Here is a 19,788-nt window from a genome sequence, read left to right on the forward strand (position 1 = left end):
TGATTTTTTTTTATATTGTTGTTATAATTTATTTTGCAATTGTAAATGCACTCTGTAGTACAATTTATCAATATGTACTTTCTGCTATCCTACATGTAATTGTGAGTTTGTCTATATTATATAGCTTAAATGTACTGGTGGGAGGAGGGTGGTAAACACAATGAGTGAACAGGGAGTTTGCTTTCTTTGTTTATTTACCTATTGTTATTACTGATACAACTTATTTTAGAACTGCAGCTGCAGTCTGTAGAAGTGTGGCTCAAAAGCATGTACCATATAGCTATCATGAATGCAGGTATAGTTGATACAGGGAAACTCAGTACCTCCATTACCTGTCTGCAGAGAAAAGTATTAGGTGGGAGAGGCAAACTGCAGTGTCTGTATGTGCAGGATTTTTTTTACTCATTAATGGTTGGCACTTAAAGCACCGTGTACCATTCAGCTATTTTGAATATGCGGCTGAGTTACATTTTATTTTATAACTGCAACTGTAATGCATTTGCAACACACTATTTCCTGTAGTACTGAGTTTGATTCCCTCAGCCTTCATTTGCCTACTGTTTACCATGAACAAATCATCTAATCAGACAGTGCATTGGGGCAATTGGGAACTTGGAAAGGCTCCTTAATGGTCTCTTGGACTGCATGCCTAATAACTACATTTGAACCTGTAATGTGGAGAATATACACCAGACTGAACATGTACAACACTGAGTGGGGGTAGAGGCATGTTATACGTACAGGAGAAATGTTTATTTTCTTCTGCTTCACCGCTCTAATCTCCAGAGCAGTTTTATTGCTTGTCAAAATTACTGCAATATAACTATCATGATGCTGCAATTACTAGAAATTCAGAAGGAATGCCACATGCCTCAGTCAAGAATGGTGGCATATCTTTTTGAAATTTGAGTAAGTTGTGTATCCATAATGTTTTTTATTGCTATATAGTTAGGCAGCTGACTTTGGATGACATCAGCCACCTGAGCTGAATACTGAACTAAACCTGCTGCTGGAGAATTTCAGATTTAATTCAGGGCTTAACGGAGTCTTAGCACTGAGAGATGCCAATGCACAAGCACTTCTACCACAGAATCAAAGTATTGCTTGCACATGTGTGCAAGTCAACACAATAAACCGGCAAACAGCAGATATGCATGCTTTCTGAGGAAACAGCAGTATGTTCAAATTATATAGTTCAGAGAGGGAAATCTTTCGGAAGAGTAGTGGATCTGATTTTGGGCACTTCAAACATGGTTTCCGGTTTGAGACTCCATAGCTAAGGGAAGATGCAGAGCAAAGTCTAAACATGTCAGTGGTTACTGCGGTTAGTTTCCTACAAGAAAGTATGACATTCTCTGCTCTGTAGTCATATGAGTGACCACATGCAATAGTGCCGTTATGTTGACAACACACTGAATTAGAATGGGTATATGTGTGTGTGAGTCTACCTTTCTACCTACCTTTCTATTTATATCTATATATCTGTATCTATCTATCTACATACACATATATATAGATATATGGGTGTACTTTTGAAGAACGAAAGTTCACTACTTCAAACTTCAAAAGTACACCCACACTAACGCGAAAGTGCACTTTAGCGAACCTGCTAGACTGAACAGGCTAGCAGTCACGGACCTTAGGGTTAGGGCATGAGTTAGGGTAAGGGGATAGTTAGTAGGGCTATCCCCTTACCTTGACCAGTGCCCTAACCCTAAGGTCCGTGACTATCGCACTACAGTGGAAGACATTCCAAATTGGGCTATGTCCTCCACTGTGGTGCGATAGTCATGGACCTTTGGGTTAGGGCACAGGTTAGGGTAAGGGGATAGTTAGTAGGGGTATCCCCTTACCTTGACCCGTGCCCTAACCTTAAGGTCCATGACTATCGCACCACAGTGGAAGACATTCCAAATCGGGCTATGTCCTCCACTGTGGTGTGATAGTCATGGACCTTAGGGCATGGGTTAGGGTAAGGGGATAGTTAGTAGGGCTATCCCCTTAACTTGACCTGTGCCCTAACCCTAAGGTCCATGACTATCACACCACAGTGAAGGACATAGCCCATTTTTCAATGTCCTCCATTGTGGTGCGGTAGGTTCGGTCTAGTGAGCTTAAGTGAAACTGCACTTTCGTTAAAGTGCACTTTCGCTTAAGTGGGAATGTATTTTCCCATTTCGAAAAAGTGAATTTTCGTTGTAGGAAAGTACACCCATATATATATATATATATATATATATATATATATATATATATATATATATATATATATATAGATGTATATATTCACACAAATAAATATAGTCTATGTTTATGTTTCTGCCTATGTACGCAAAAAGTGCATTTTAGTCTCAAATGAATTTTGCAAAACAAAATGCATGCAGTGTATTGACCTTCCAGAATTTTTAGAGGTTTGAGAGACTCTAACAAAAAATATCCTTAAGCTTTCAGACTTTTTTCAACATAAATATGGGTGTCAATTAATTAATCAATTCCTGCTGCATAAAGTTGATTGATCCGTTTTTTAATTAAATGGCACATTCATATATATAATTAACATTATATTAATAAATTGTAACTTTCATATGTTAGAGTGAAATAAAATATCCACTGGTATCAGTAAAAGGACTCATCATTTAAATTAATCCCAAACAACCAAAACTACCACAAATGAAAAAAAAAATACTGAAAAAAAAAATATGCACTAAAAATCAACCAAAAGAAACCATTAAAATCATGCCATTGCAAAAGCAGGAACCAAAAATATGTGAACACTGTGGTCCCACGACATACAAGGATGAAGCCCTGAATCCAGCCCGGGCAACTCACATTCAGTTAGTGGCACTGATGTCTGAGGGGCCAGGTAGGGGAGGATAAACATAAGCAGTAATGCCAGTTTTTTCATGCTGGGGGTTAGGGAGGGAGGCTGGCTATTAGCCCCATGGCAATGGCTACACCTTGTGGTAGCTGAATATACCACCCACCCACAAAAGATAGGCTAGTTTACATTGCATTGAGCAGGAACCTCCTTGGTGAGCTATAGAAACAAGGTATATGTGGGAACACATGTACCTTCTCTGCCTGATGAGGCAGCATTAGAGAGTCTAAAAGCAGCCTATAAGAGAAAAGGGTTGACTACTTTGTAGGAATCACAGCTGGCCTACTCCCCACAACTCAACTCTTACTGTTGGTGGACTGGATGTACAGATAGGCCTTCCCTGGCAGGATTGAATGGGCTGTAGGGCTTTTGCCCACCCAGGGAATGTCCATCTTCCACATGATGGAACAAATGGGCTGACTGAGTGGAGACACTGTGGAGAGTTTTGAGGAGGTGGGTGAATATGTGAATGAGCACCTTTTGCTGTACCTTCTCATACGCAAAGCTTTGCTTCCATACTACTCTCTATCTGATGTGTACTAATGCCATAATCACACAACCATGGCCAACTCATCAGCTCCATGATCTGTACTATTCACATGCATAATGTGAAGGGTTGGGAGGGTGGCCTAATGGTTAAGGTGTTTGCCTTGCAAGCACAAAGTGCAGGGTTTGAGTCTCATAAGGGATAATTGGCTAGGCTTAAAATGTCTCACAAGGGCAGTTAGCTTAGTACGAACCTATAATGAGACAATTCATTTTTAAATCACCTTAATAGAAAAGAAAAAAAATATGAGACTGAAAGCTCTCTGCTTTTCTTCTGAAGTACTTCAGTATAAAGGGCTTCTATTTAAGATAAATCAATAGGAAGGATTTCACTGAAACTGATTTCATGAAAATGTCATGACTTCTCATTGTATCAGCATCTAAATGCTTATAATTCACAGACTGATAAATTATTATATGAATTTTACTATATACTCTTTCAATGCAATGAATTTTATGGAATATTGTGGTGGTGCTGCGGTAGCATTGTCGCCTCACAGTTAGACGTTGCCCGTTCGATTCTCAGTTAGAGCGTCTTCTGTGTGTCGACATGCGTGAATAGGCATTCCTTCATTGAAGGTTGTGCGTTAGGCCTGGCAAGCCAGCAAGTAAAAATCTACTGCCAATCATTAGCGGACCGGAGTTCTGCTGTGGCGACCCCTAACCTGGAAAAGCTGAAAGACACAAAACAATTGTTTGAATGAATACAAAGTATCAGGGATGGGGAATATACATGTAATTGCCTTTTTCTGCAAATCTGGTTTCAGTGAAGACATTTCAGCCAACCAGAATTATTCTGTACTGACAAAATTATACGAAAAACAGTCATTAATTCAGAAATCCATACTGCTTTATAGAAACAATACTATGCTTCAGGTTCGTGTGTATATTTAATAACAAAACAATATTATAACAATGCATCTAGGCATGCTTTTTAGGTTTTACAAGGACTGTGACTACATTGTATTTGTGTAACATAGACTAATTGGGAAAATAACACTGCTGTTACAGAAGGATGATGCATATAAATGAGTGCCATAAAATCTGGATTAAATAATTGAATTCAGAAAATATTTGTAAATATATACACAGTAAATTCCAGCAGACTTTAACTTATATTGTCAGTGTCCAGTGACAGCACACAAAAGTGGACTTTTAGCCAAGATATCTTTCCCATAATGGCTATCACAAAAAAATCCTTCAGATGTTAAAGCTATTATGTGTTGATGCAATTTGTATAATTGGAAGTATCTCTTTTTATATGTTGCATTAAACATTTTTAATTATCAGTACTTGAAACATAAATAGTGCTGCATGGGAATCCTCACTGACTTTACCTAAACTGAAGTTTGTTGCAGTCAGGTGGCCAAATTCATAGCAAAAAAAAAAACATTAAAACATTTTGTATACAACTGTTGAAATCATAACTGGATGATAAAATGGTCCATAGATCAAGAAGAGTCAATAAGCATGCTAAATTCACATTGTCTGCTCAAGTTTAATAAGTGAGGAAGTGAGGCAGGCCATTTACTGAAGCTTGAAATGAATATGATGGTAATTAACACTGGTAGCCTTGATGAAACTCGTTTGCTCTGTATTTTCACACATGCATCTCCTCTCAATCATGATATGAATTACTCCACAGCTCTAACACAAAGTCCACATGAGCTGCCTGCTATAACTGATCTGCAACTGAAAATCAGAAAAAAAAATACAATTAAAACAAGTGTTATCAATTTTTGTATGTAAAATGTTACCAGTCGGCAGTTACAAAGCTGCATACCTTGCACTTTTATGAGAGCCTACAGGTGAGATTGGGGTGGTCTTCTCTGCTTTTTCTGCTCCACAATTTTTCCAAAGATTTTGGCTACCTCCTTTGCACAACCCCAGTGAATGGTTAAGCCAAACCCACCATGGCCATAATTATGTATCACCTAAAATGAACATAAACATATTTATTTACTTTACAGATAAAGCCAGTAAGTCAAGTTTTCCACTTACTTTATTTTATTTTAATTTGTTAACTGGGGTAGAACACTAATCTCACTGGACCATATTTATGCTTAGCCCTGGAAGACAACAAAAATGAAGACATTAAAAACAGTGTATTTATAGGACAAAAGGAGCAAATAAAAGACATTATAAAAGACAAAAGATGATATGTCATGCATGTTCATGTTTAGTGAATATAATGAATACATTATTTGCAAATGAGAGTAAGCCTGGTTGGAGGAAATTTGGAATACTGAGGTAACAAAATGGAAGAGGGGAGCGTGGAGAAGGTGGTGTAGGGAATGGCTCTCTGTGTATCATTTAACCGATTACAGATGTCCGCTCCAAAGCATAGAAGGAAGGAACCTACCTATGACCCAGACAACTGTGGCTTGATTAGTAACCACATCACTGGAGGAAGCAATGAGGAAGGTAGAGGAGTGAGAGACTTATGCCTTCTTGCCACTTCCTAGAGAAGAGGAATATTGATTGCATCCCAGGGAGGGGTTAAGCTGCTATGCTGCCAGTGGTACTGGAGAACATAGCAGAATGCAAGCCGGGTAGAAGGAGTGGGGCCACAGGGGCAACAAAGGGGGTTACATGTTTCTGTACAGGCAGAGGGTAGTCTCATAATACCCCATGACATAGTCCTAGTGGGTGAGATCCATAATACAGGCACATCACCATAGAGGTGGAATGTTTGTTTCACTGGGTGAATGTAAGTATCAATGAATAGATATAGATCGGTCTGAGATTAAGACTTGACGATATCTGCAACACCTGAGGTTTGTAACAGGTTGATGATGGACCTAAAATATGTGACTAAGTCTAGAAAGTTTAGATTTTTTTGACAGTGTGAAGGCAGCCAGCACGGCTAGCTAGAATTTTGTAAATAATTCTGTTATTTGTGAATAGTAATATGATTTGTATGATTGTCTTACAAATGTAAGAAAACTGTATGTTATGTGCTGAGCTTCAAGAATGTAACCACAGTGTACCCTACTGGAAAAGAACAGAGTGAATTGTTTACAATGGTGTTTATCTCAGCTAGGAGACAAAATGTCTGCAGCTAGAAATTCTTTCTATTGTCTGGAAACAGAAATAATTAGAGATTTCAAAGGTAAAAGTGTTTAACTGTTTTACTTCCAGTTCCAGGCAAACTTCTAAAAAATAAGTATTTTTGACACATAGGTGACAAAGAATGATGTAATATGAGATAGCCCAGCATAAATGTTTGATAGTAACTTAAGAACTATCTCAGACAGTGAGTCTGTGCATTTTGTATTTGTCTTTGGATCTGACAACATCCTCTCATCAGCACTTGTCTGGCTATGTAAGTAAGACTTAGATTACAGTGATTTCTCTTAGAGATAGATAGGAACTTAGTAAGATTAGTTTAGATGTTTTCTATATTTGTTAGATTGTCCTGCAATGTTGTTTTACAATATTCCCTGTGATTCTGAACTCTGTTGTCACTGTGTTGTGTTATTGAGTATTGTCTTGTGCTTTTATTATTTATTATTAAATATGTTTAAACCTTTTAATTATGGCTGGTTTGTTTAGAAATATTTCAGCTCTTAGGTTACTTGCATATGTATTTGGTGACACTGTAAAGGCCACTCTTAAATAGCCTTAAAAGTCTTGGACACACTTACCATTTGGATAATAGTAACATTACACAGTAGAATTGGTCACCCTTTAGGAAGAGCCTTATAGTAGCTGATAGGAGTGGTTGGTGGCAGCTGGTACTACTGTATAGTCTGGGCAGAAGGGGGCATAGCTAGTGAACCTGTGCCAGCCTTCCCCAGGAGTATCTGTGTGTTTGTATATAAATCACATCTCAAAGTGTGTGTGTGAGTGTGTCAGCTACTTGGGCAGGGACACAAAGCACTGGTCAGACAGAGTGGGTGCTGGAGGTTTTGGCTTGACCACTTGGCTGAGATCTTAACCCTATAGCTGTGCCACTGGGAGTCTTACTGGGAATCTGGAGAAAGAGGCAGAAATCATCCCCAGACTGACTGTGATCTCTGTGTGCTCTGAAGGGAAATTGTACTTTACTGTGTATGTACTTGTCACCCTCCCAACGTGCACATCCCTCACTGGTGCTAGTGGTGAGGATTGAGGCTCCCTGATTACTGGCCAATATAATTTCAAATACTTTTATAGCAAAACTGATTGTAGTAGTAAAATGTTTTGAAATTAAATTACGAAAATCAAAGCCAAAAATCAGTATCTTATCATTTAGTAATACAGAGTTTACTGAACTACTGGATATGTACAACATTCTGGTAAAATAGTTTAGCGCCAGCTTTAAACATCCAATGGGTAAGAATGAAGCACAGATACATGCTTAGGACTCTGCCCCACAAAATGTATATATGTGGTACAGTGTATGATAAAATAAAATAAAAGGTAGCAGCTTCATGGGCCCAGCCAATATGACAGGTAGCTTTCTACACGATATTAATGGGAATGCAACAAAACCATACTCTATACTAATGGGGAAACTCCTCAAAACAGGGTATGCTCTAGAAATTTGGCACTGAGCAGTAGGTATACTGATTTGTTATGGTTTCCACCTCTAACCTTGATAACTGCAGGTCTTTTCATTAAGTTCATGTGGCAGATATGTACTGAGGCACTGGTAATCTCCTTTTTGATATGGACCAGTTTGGCTTTTCAAAAGCAAATCTTGTCTCCTGAACATTTTCCCATTCTTTGAAGCTATCACCAGAGCCACAGATGAGAAGATGAATTCAAACACATCCCACCCTGACCTTACTAAAGCATTTGACATGGTTCCATACACAGTAGGTATAGATGAGTTAATCACAATCAGTGTAAAAAAGTGCATCATTTTCTGTACTAGGGAATGTGTGCATGGCACAATGCACTGGACAACAGTGAGGGATCTACTTTCTGAACTTGGCAGCTGATGTTCCACAGGGATTAGAACTTAGTCCCTTTCTGTGCTAAAACCTCTTTTCTAAAGCTCAAGTGGGAAAACAGCTATGGACTTTAACACAAACAGATGACTGCAGGTTTTGGACAATATTATTCCAAATAGATTCACAGTAATGTGGTGCATTCCCTTAGTGTTGGAAAAAAATTACTTCCTGTTTAATTACAGAATTGAAGTGCAAGCGTTAGAGATCTGGGAATGCTAGTGGACAGTGGCATAATGTTTAACCAAACTTTTGCATCATTCATCAGGAATGCATTTGCTACTGTTCATGTGTTAACAAAGGGTATATTTAGATGATCCAGAGAAGTGATCATACACTATACATTGCTCTGTCTGTTCGCATAGAGAATATAGCGAGCTCTTCTTTAGCTTCCTAACTATGCATTTTATATACAGTAGCTGAAGAAGGTACAAAGGTTCCTCAAAAAAAAAAAAATGAAGAGCTCAATAAATTGGAGTTCCTGGATAGGCTAAGGGAACTGTTCTTCTTATCTCCCTTACAGTTTAGCTGGATACCTATTGATATTCCAAAGACCAAAACTGCTGTCCTTGGACTACTGCTGCTGAAATTACAAAATTATGGGAATACACACTTACGCCAGAGTTGTGGTATCTGACAGTATTCCCCTGCTTTCAGGAATAGTGATTTTGGAGTTAGTCTATATAAACAGCAGGGGTGTAGGAATGCAGCATCTCCATGTCAAGATTGCGGAGGGCGGCCTCCCTACAAAAATGCTCTAAACAAGTAAGAGCAGGTTTTTGGAAATGGCTGTTATTTGCTTGAATCTCAAGTTTATTTTTTTGAAATATCAGCACAAACAGGGTTACGTCTTACACTTCTGATATGGAGCCAAATTACGTGGCGGGGGGGGGGCACTGCCTTGTCTTTAAGGCAAAGAAAGGCCCATTTCTGCTCAGCGCAGAAGCTTAGGAAGTGGGCCAAAATATGTGCATGCAATTTTAAGTGGAAAACTAACATTAATAAGAACAACAGTTGGGACAGGTACATCACCTGAGTACTCCAACACCCATGGAACAAACTCCAGATGGCGGTTATGAGAGATAATTATTCAACAACATTAACAAAGAGCATAGAATAATAGCTGTATAACCATAAATACCTTCAAGGGATAATGAATGTCAAAATTTTTAAGTGTCAATGGATGATAGGTTTAATACCTTCCCAAACCAAAGTACCCTGTGAAGTTAAAATAATTATTCAAATTATGCCAAAATGCTTGTAGAACCTTATTATTACAGTCCCATAGATACAGAATAAAAAAAACTCTGGTGTTAACGTGTGTGGCAGAAGGTACCTAAATACAAAATAAAGTTTGGAAATGACTGTCTTGGCTGAAAGGTCAGGGAGAAGTAAACTGAGGCCCAATGAGCTGCTGTTCTTTTCCACAGAATTTGTGGCCACAGTTTGCCGTGGTCTAAAAGATGGCTGGCATACTAAAACTTAGCACCACTGAACAGGCAAACAGACAAGGAAAACACACAGTACTTATAGTATGGGAATTCATATTATATTCAAGAAAAAAGTGAGAAGTGTGGTAAAGTGAAGTAAAGCAAACAAGTCAAAATGTATAAAAAAGCACACTTCACAATACTGAATAAGTTAATAAAAAACGTAAGCACATACAAAACAGAGCTTTCAGACACCAGTCCTTCTTCAGTATTACAATGTCTAAACTAGACAGCCATCTTTTAAGTAGCTTAAAATAAATCATGTGACACAACCCACCCTATCATGAAAATATACTAATAAAAATAGAAATAAAACACCACAATACAATTATTCTAATACCTTTCAAGAAGATTACCTTCAAAACATAAAAAAAATCTTCTATTTAACTTCTTGTTGTTTAAGTTTAATATTGGTTTTATAGTTACTTACTTATTTAGACCAGGATATACATCCATTCGTATTCCTTAATGTCTAATTTATTAATGACATCACCATGTCTAATATTAGGAAGCAAAACATCTATGACCCTAAAAGCAAAGTGATGGGAATCACCATAGTCCTGCACATGCTTAGCTAAAGAATTAGTCTCTGTTCCTCTACGAATATCCGACATGTGTTCTATTATCCTGTCTCGCAATCTTCTAGCTGCTTTTCCCACATTAAATCTTGAACATTGTTGACAGGTGACTAAATATATAACAAAAGTAGTATTACAAGTTACAGTACAATTAAAGGTAAAGTTCTTTCTACTGCTAGGGTGTATAAATTCATTAGATTGACAAATATTGACACAACATGAACAATTATGACATGGGACAGTCCCTTTCTTATTAAAACTAATGGGATTATTTTTATTTAAAGTGAAGTCTTTATAGCATAGACTTTTTTAGACTTTCACAATTAAATTTATTGACCTATAGTAGAGCAAGTGAATCGATAGAGATGATTATTAGAAATAATTGGGACATATTAAAAGCTATACCTGCCCATGAAATGTGGCTTGCTGATAAACCATCGTTCACATATAGGAATTGTGAAAGTCTAAAAGGCAAACGTAAACACACACACACACACACACACACACACACACACACACACACACACACACACACACACACACACACACACACACAAAACTATGTTCCCAAACATCTCTTCCTGCTTTCCTCTAACCACCAAGGGAGTTCCACAGAATTTACTAATTGAAATACTTAGGACTATGGATACTACCCTACATTTTCTTTGAAAATCTATATCAATAAAACTGGTCTAATTGATGTGACTGATGTGCATGTTACTGATGCATGACCTACCAACCACATTATTTGACCACCATGACACATGCAGGGTAACAAGCTACTATAAAGCACTTTTGCAATGTAGGCTTTGCCTCCTACACACCCCTGATGTGGAGGTTCTGCCCCCAAATTCCCCCTGATCTCTACACAAACTAATTTTGACAGGGCATCAGCTCAGAGGAAGAGGAACTACATTTCCCTTTTCTCCATCTTGATATGACCTTGGGTTTGGTATATTTAGAGAGTGGGCAGTTGGGCCAGAGCCCCCACATCAGGGGCTGCAGAAGGCACTCACTGACTGCAAAAAGCTTTTATATTCAGCATTCAATTATTTAAATGTATCATGATGTTTCATTAAGCAGCATTAAGGTCATCTGCAGTAATCTGGACTTGATACCTTAAACTTTGATAGATTAATGTAGACCCAGTAAAGTGTGTGCAATTTCTAATCCAAAATTCAAACCCTCCAACATCAGTTCCTCAAAGATACCAAAACCTTCTGATAACCTTTTCCACAGCACTTGTACTCTATCCAGGAGCAATAACATGCGACAGATATGCTTAAATAAAATATGTTGCTTTATTAATTTGTTCTATTAACTCAGATTTTACTGCATTTCCCTAACAAAAGTCAATATTTTTCCATACCCTCTCCAAGCTCAATGTACTTCTCATCTCACTGCTTTGCAGACTCTTGTCAAAAAACTTAAATGTATGTCTTTTGCTGGAGCACTCAAAGCATCTACAAATTCCAAGTCATGAGCAGAAATCTTTACTAATTCTGATGAGTCCCAAAAAGAATTATTTCTAGCAGTGCTGACAGTTTTTGTGGTTTATAAACCCTGAGCATTTGATCATGGTGAAACAGGCATGGGCTTGTATTGTTATTTAAATCCAGTATCAGAAATAGATTAGGATGGTTTAGCTGATGTCCAAACAGGATTCTGGAGGGCATGGATAATGGTGGTAGAGTTACCCAGTCAGAGCCAAAGTAGTGTGGACCAAAGGGTTTTGGATGGTGTGTGTCTCAGGTTGGTGGATTGTTGCTCGTGTATAAGATGACAATAGGTGAAGGGGGTACTACATGTTTTTCATATTTGTCTATGAATGAATGGGATCATCATGTCTGTGTATATTGAAACTCTACGTAAAGAGAAGAAGAGTGAAAAGGGGTATAAACCAGTGAATAAAAGATTAAAGCATGACAAATGTAAAATCCGAGTCCTGTTTCAAATAGGATCACTATGTATAAGCCCATGTTAGGGGTTAAACCTAAAATTTATATCAATACTCTAATATGACACTAGGGTGACTCCATATCTCCACCAACAGAAGCACTCTTCTTATTCTAGATCTGCCTGGAAGAGATGCATGATCTTAATATACTCAAGGGTTATATAGAAAGCTCTGTCATTTTAAACTCTTGAACTCCCTACCTCCACATATCACAAGCAGTTCATCCTTCAAATAACATTAAAATGCAATAGCACTATTCTAATTCATAGAAAATAAGTAGAATTAACATTTTGCAAATTTAATCAAGAAACACAATGTTGTACATAAAATGAACATATACTTGCAACTTTGACCTGTTTTTACCATCTCGGTTACCACAATGTAACTCATTTCTTACTTAATACCACATGAACTCACTATAGATACATACCCATTACTAACATCCTGGCAGTGTCATAGAGGCCATATGCACTTTCATGTTATTGTCTTATTTTTATGCTGAAAATGATTATAATGGTCTATAAGCACCTTTAACTATCTAAATGCAAATACTGGTTTATACTTTCTGAACAAATGTCAACTCAAACTTCCTGTCAAAATCCATTACAATGTTCTGAGCTGTTCTTTTAATTCAAACAATGTTGTGGATGAAAATGGAATTCATTTGTTTAAACCACCCACCTAAAGAAATAAATCTCTCAGGAAGGTCTTTTATATTACTTTTGATAGAATTATGTATAACTGATAAATTCTCCGATTAGAGTTCCAGATCTGTCATTAGCTTCTTAAAATTATGACAGATTTATTTGTTTTAATATAAAAATTACTCCATCTTATAGTGGGCTGCAACTAATCTCCAGTAAATATACCACAGTACCTGACAGCATTTTGAGATTAGCTACTGATATGTTTTTTTAGAAAGTATTTTACAGTTTTTCCCATGTGACAAGGTTTTGTCTTTATTTTAATATCAGCATATAATGCAGAGCAATGAATTAACCTGGCATTATATTAGCAACTCAACGAGTAAAGAAAATATTGACCTTGTCTGGGGATTGAACCCAGGATCCTGCACATTCTCTGTGCTTTCTCACTGTCACTGGACCAAAAAGGAGTCGCTGGACAGTTAGGTACCTGTTTTCCCCCAAGAGCAGTTGTTTCTCCTTTCAGCTAGGAAACCTCTATAAGAGTGAACACACATGCATACAATGCAGAAACACCAAATACCCAAGTACTATATTACTAACTTCTTGTTGGACCAGTGCCAGTGACAACCGCACAGAGTGCAGGAGGCCCAGGTAAGGCTCAGTGATTTCTTTTCTTAATGAGTGACTTATACAGACTCTGCCTTGCAAGTTGCCTTTAATATGTCAAAATTACTGAAATTGTCATAAACACTGTAATATTAATTAAATTTCATTAAATCAGATGTTGAATTTTTGTAAAATTGGGGCATTTACATTACAAATGTACTTCCTTGTCTATATGATTAAACACAACCAACAAATTCAAGAAGCTTACCTCTGCTTTTAAGGATCCATAATTTATTGTTTCCCTCTCTAAACGAACTGTCTTGCGTACAGGACGAAGACCTGCCCATTCACTCATTATCTTAGCATTCTGAAAACAATAATAAACATTTATAAGGTTGATATTTTTACATGAACTTAATTCTATCTATAGTATATGAAAAAAAAAAGATTAAGCCCTTTTGTAGAACATATATTAAAGTCCCACAGCATCCATCCAGAGGAATGCAAGCCCTGCACCCCATACTTAATATAATCAACTCTAAGGCTAGTTCTCCTTGGGAATGGGGAATGCCTTTCAGGGTTTCACTGTAGTCTATCTTATCTTAGCTGACAGTCTTGTTCAGCCATCTGGTTATAGATCAGATGTCCAACTCCCCTTACAATGAATCAGTATTCATTATTTAATATTTAAAAATAAATAAATATATATTTATATATAAACAATATAATATAATATATTTATATATAAAATATATTAAATATAATATATTTCTATATAAATATAATAAATAAATAACATTTAATATTTTTGATGCTCTTTAACCCTCACAGTCATTGTATGTTTAAGTTTTTTTTTTAATTACACGTGTTTCCTCTACAGTACTTAGCATTTGTTCTAGAAAACCATTAAAGCAGCCATTCCATTAAATTTCCAAAGTTACTTTGTGTCGCTTGCAATTCTGAATACATAATGAAACAAACAATTCATTAAATGGAGGTCACCACAAAGGATGTTTCTCCTTATCTTCAATTTGATTGATTCCTGACTTGATTATAGCAGGGATGTCTTGGTCACCCCCCCCCCCCGATGTCTGGAAAGCTTCATTCCCAGTGGGAATTAATCTTAGCTTTTACTACTGAATGTTCTTCCAGTCACAATGTTTCATTTAAAATCTATTTAATATGCAGAATTCAATAAACCAAATATTACCGCATGGATCGTGTAACAAAAATAATTATTTCAGTCTAAGACTAACACACTATTGCATTGTACAATGATTGTATTTATATAGTGTCGGATGCACAGAACCCCCATGTGGGAGTGCACACACATACAAATGGATGGGAAAAATGCATCCCCGTCAAAGAAAATTACTTGCTCTAAAGTTCATTATTTGTAAAAACCCTATTTTTTGGGGGGACTGTCTGGTCGTAATTATGGTTTACAACATCGTCGTCTGATAATCTGCCCTATACAACTGTGTCACTCTGAAAGGAATTTATGAGGATATTATTACCATAAGAATGGTAGAAGCATGTTAAAACATGTTTCATAAAGAAATCAATGGAAGATGGTATTATATTAAACAATACAATCTCCATTGTTTTCCTATATATATATATATATATATATATATATATATATATATATACACATATATATTTACTGAAGAAGTAGCAGCTCAATGTTCAGAGCTAAGCGCTGACTTTTTTTAGTCTGTCTTGTCAGAAGTGATCCATTTCAGTATATCTTGCAATGAAGTCTAAATGTGACACTTGAAAAAAGTGGCAGTGACAGATATTGTTGTCTCATGCATGCTTTGTGACAAGGATACAGAACAACTGTCCCTTTTTGTGCCCATGTCCACTGATGATTAATTTACAATATGCTTGAATAATACCCTATATAATGTAAGTAATATCTATAGCTACATTTAAGGTAGGAGCATAATGTGACAAACGTACTGAAATAAAAGAGGAGGAACAATATTAAGAAGGCTGCAACTCTTCTGATGCTTGTGAAAAGTCAAGGTCACATATTTAGTTTTGAATACCACTTAAGTTACAAAAAAATGAGAACAAGAGAAAATTAATGTAATGTTTTGAGTCTCTTTGTAAACATCATGAAGGTAAACTAGAACATGATAGTGACTCCTTGTACACAAAATCACAAAAGTATGTTGCAAGCAAGAGTAGACTAGACTATGCATGTCATATAATCTGCCATGAAGGCTATATTGTTCATGCAGATAGCATAGAGGATTATGATTGGGTCTCCGATTTTAACCGCATTGTTATGTGTTCGAGACATGGATGCTAAGAAATTTTCCTCAAGAAAAAAGCTAAAACAGGTAGCCTACAATTAATTCAGTTGTATTTCAGTGATTCTCAAAATGTCACACAAGATCATCACAGGTCCCCTATAACTGATGTTTCAGTCTGTTAGAATTGGTTGCATCACAAATGCTATGGTTTTAGTTTTCCCTTCTCTCCAAGACTGTGCAACAGAGGAGCTGGTATATATAGAAATCAGGAGAGTGCAGCATGTTAAAAATGTTTTATGTGTGATATTTTGAGTGTCCCTGTTTGGGTATGCAGTGCTTTGAAAGTTTAGATTTTTTTTTGCCAACAATTAACTGCATGTCAATTAAATGGCATTCACTTAATTACAGTGGAGCCAGATAAAACACATAATAGTGCTAGTACTGATTCTCTGCAGTAAACACCATTTAGAAAATATTTGAAAGTATAAATCTCTCTCTATCAGCAACATAGGGGGTGTGATGATGGTGATTATACACTGGCAAAAATTTAGAAGAGGAAATGGTTGATGCTTTAATATAAACTGTCCTTTAACACAAATTGTTTTTTAAATACTAATGATTTATTTCCAGCGTATAATAGATATGTGATGAAAATAAATTATTGTTTTTTATATCTTGACAACTTTTATACATAACATGTGTTACAGTATTGTATGGTATATTATAATGTATAAGTTTTTTTTAATAATTCTCTGGTTCACCCTTAACTGACTCATTAGCTTTAATGGAATAATTAGTAGTTTCAAATTGCTATAACTATAGGATTGTTTGACTATTAGTTTGTTCTGATGAAGTCCCGGTATATTGGTTTTGAGAGTTGAAAGCGCTTAACATAATAAAAGTTTTTTTCGGCTTTTTATATGTCTTTATTTGGTAGCTGTATGTAAGAGTATGGCGCTTACTGCGGTGGTGGTGCTGCGGTAGCTTTGTCGCCTCACAGCAAGATGTTGTCCTGTTCGATTCTCAGTTAGAGCGTCTTCTGTGTGCAGTCATGCGTGAATGGGCGTACCTTCGTGGAAGGTTGTGCATCACAGCTGGCAACTCGGCACATAAAAATCTACTGACGATCATTAGCGGACCGGAGTTCCGTTGTGGTGACCCCTAACCGGGAAAAAGCTGAAAGACACAACATGTAAAAGTATGGAGCTTACTGTGTGATTTACTAAGAATCTAGAAGACTCAAGTTTATACTGATACAGCAATACCTTACACTACTAAACTGTTCTTTTCATCATAGTTGCCTATCAGTGTATTCATTACATTTGGGTACAATATCAGCTCATGTACCAAAACCAATCCTAGAATGAAGGATGATACTTAATGCAGCAACACAAGTAGTAAAAATGACACATAACCTCCACTAGCTCTTGAACAGAAATTCTATGACAGCTACACACATATCCTGAGTTGATAAATTTCTAAAGAAAGCAGCTGTGGTGGTCAGTGCCTTCATGCAGTAACACCTAACCACTCCATTCAAGGTCTCTATTTTTAGTGTCATAACAAAAGGTAATGCAGTTTGCTAACCATTTGGAAAGTGCTTACTTAGTGATTTGTTTTCTTTCCTTTTCATTAGGCAGACAAGATAACTGGTAAACTGATCAGATACCTTTAGTTTTCTGTATCTCAGTTATTATCATTAAAATTAAGAAACAAAACAAACTTCCATACTTTTTGTTTTGTTTTGGTAATAGCACTGAAAGCTGAATGTTCAGTGAAACAGCAGAATTAACTTTTGGCATGAAAAAAGATTTTGGGGGTAGAATTTTCCACTCCCCACAATAACCATCAGCTTGCCCCAGGACCTCTCCTTATCTGTTTGGCCTTCCAAACTTTCAATTACACCACTGGACTTTCTCTGACTCATACTCAGGACTGGTGTGGAGATCAAGGCACCTTTTACAACGTCATACCACTGCTTCCTTTTAATGAAGAAGTATTCATTCTTAATGAAAGCAAGGTCTTCTGGAACAATATATAAGGGTCTCTTCACATCAGTTCTTGTGATTCAGAACTCTTTCTTGCTGAATTTACAACTACAAAACTAATACTTTGCAGTGCTGTAGCAAGGGTGGAGAGAATGAGGCAACTGATCTGGATGCCAACCTGTAAAGGATACCAAATGGAGGAGGAAAAAATGTTTTGACAGCTTACAACCCATTGCAATTGGAATCACTTAATAACTTGTAAACTGTCTACAGATTGGTCTTTTTTAGTTCTTCTTTATAAAACAGGACTGATAAGTTATTAGTTTTCAAGCTGCCTCTCTTAATCATAGTCCATGAACTGTCAAACTGAAGCTGTAAATTGGCAATTGCCATTGCAATTGCCTTTAGACAGTGTGTGTAGGGTGGGGGGGGGGGCACAGATCAGTGTGTGATCCAGAGCACAAAATTCTGTTGCTACAGCTCTGAGGTTTTGTTTCATGAAAGGAAATTCAAGATGCCCTTACATTCACTGCTGCAATATTTTTAACATTTGGGATTCCCTGCCGTGGAATCCCTTCATCCGGCCAGTATACCAAAGACTTCCTGTTGCATTTAAAGGTATGCTTGAATGTCACTCAAATGCTCCATGTGTATCGTAGGGTATAAAGGTGACATTCAGACTTACCATAAACAAAACTTCTTTGCTGCCAGTCCGAATGCGTCATTCACTGTTGGTCTGTTTACCTGTGTCTGTTTTGCGAATTGAATGCATTTTCGTTCTCCAGTGAGTATCTACGCCTGCTTGCAGTGTAGATAAGTGCCCCATTGTTTTTTTTCTCTTGCTTTTTTGTGTTCCTTGGGGTTAATGTCATCCAGGAAGGGTAAATGCCAGTGTGGGAGACAGACTCCCCATAAAGACCACCATGATAAGTGTCTTTTTTGTCTAGGAGCATCTCATGACCATAAGTTTTGTTCTATTTGCCAGGCATTCGTTCCAAAAACCCTTCACAGTAGACTTTCTTCCCTTTCCTTGCATCTTGCTAACCAGCATTTTAAGATTCTTACTAAAGATACAATGCCTAACCGGGAAAAGCCAAAATGACAAACAACAACAACTAAAGATACAATGGATGGAATTTCCTGCCTAGAGGGTCAGCCATTAGGGAAGAAGAAGAAGGTGAAAAAGGTACGACTGGAATCTTCCACTACTCAGCCTCTGCCAGGTGTTTCTCCCGAGGTTGTTTCAAACCTGGAGGCTCGTCTGGCTGTGTTGTCAGATTCCTCTACCATGGCTATATTGGAGGCCCATGAGGTTCCAGCTGGCAGCACATCTGATGAGGCTTTGCAGGCATCCATCTTGGACTTTCAGGTGGAACCACAGTTTATTTATTCCGAGGGGCTTAGAGGGAGGTCTTCAGATTTTAGTTGGGGAAGAAGTTCCTACTATGGTTCTCAACTACTGTCCTGGGTCTGATTCTTCTCAGTTTTTTGGAGGGGACGTTCCTTTAAAAAGGAAACAAAAACTTAAACATGTTTCTTCTGCTCCTAGGGATCCCCAAAGTGAATGGCAGGCTCTTACTGAGGGGCTATTTTTCTGCTTTAACGTCTTTAAAGCCTCCTCAATGAGTTTCAGTTCCTGCTCCTCCTTGGTCCTCGATTCCCCTTAAAAGGCATAGAGAACAGGATCCTTTTGAGACTGAGTTGGATTCTGATGATGTATCCCTGACTTATTCTACTCAAATTCCTTCTCTTTTGGACTATGGGTCAAAGGAAGAGGAATCTGTTAGTCCTGATGCTCCTTTTCAGGACATTTCTTTTGAGGATACACTCTCTAGGATGATGGATTTTTTTTAAGTGGGATTATGCTCAGGTCCCTGATATCCATATCAGGTACTAT

The 19,788-nt window shown here is 37.2% G+C and overlaps 1 protein-coding gene across 4 annotated transcripts in view; it reads right to left on the reverse strand.

Moving 5' to 3' along the window:
* Positions 1-4,295: 4,295 nt before the first annotated feature.
* Positions 4,296-19,788, reverse strand: part of DAO (D-amino acid oxidase) — a 297,399-nt gene continuing 281,906 nt past the window's right edge. For all 4 annotated transcript variants that reach the window (XM_044068397.1, XM_044068398.1, XM_044068396.1 and 1 more), the window contains 3 exons: positions 13,908-14,006; positions 5,208-5,358; positions 4,296-5,116 (listed from right to left, as the gene is read on the reverse strand). In XM_044068397.1, the coding sequence (XP_043924332.1) occupies positions 5,227-5,358; positions 13,908-14,006 (231 nt within the window). In that variant the 3' untranslated portion in view covers positions 4,296-5,116; positions 5,208-5,226. The remainder of the gene's footprint in view (positions 5,117-5,207; positions 5,359-13,907; positions 14,007-19,788) is intronic.

Source organism: Protopterus annectens, chromosome 4.part0, assembly GCF_019279795.1.
Source record: "Protopterus annectens isolate FY-2018-M chromosome 4.part0, PAN1.0, whole genome shotgun sequence".
In the NCBI taxonomy this organism is placed as follows: Eukaryota; Metazoa; Chordata; order Ceratodontiformes; family Protopteridae; genus Protopterus; species Protopterus annectens.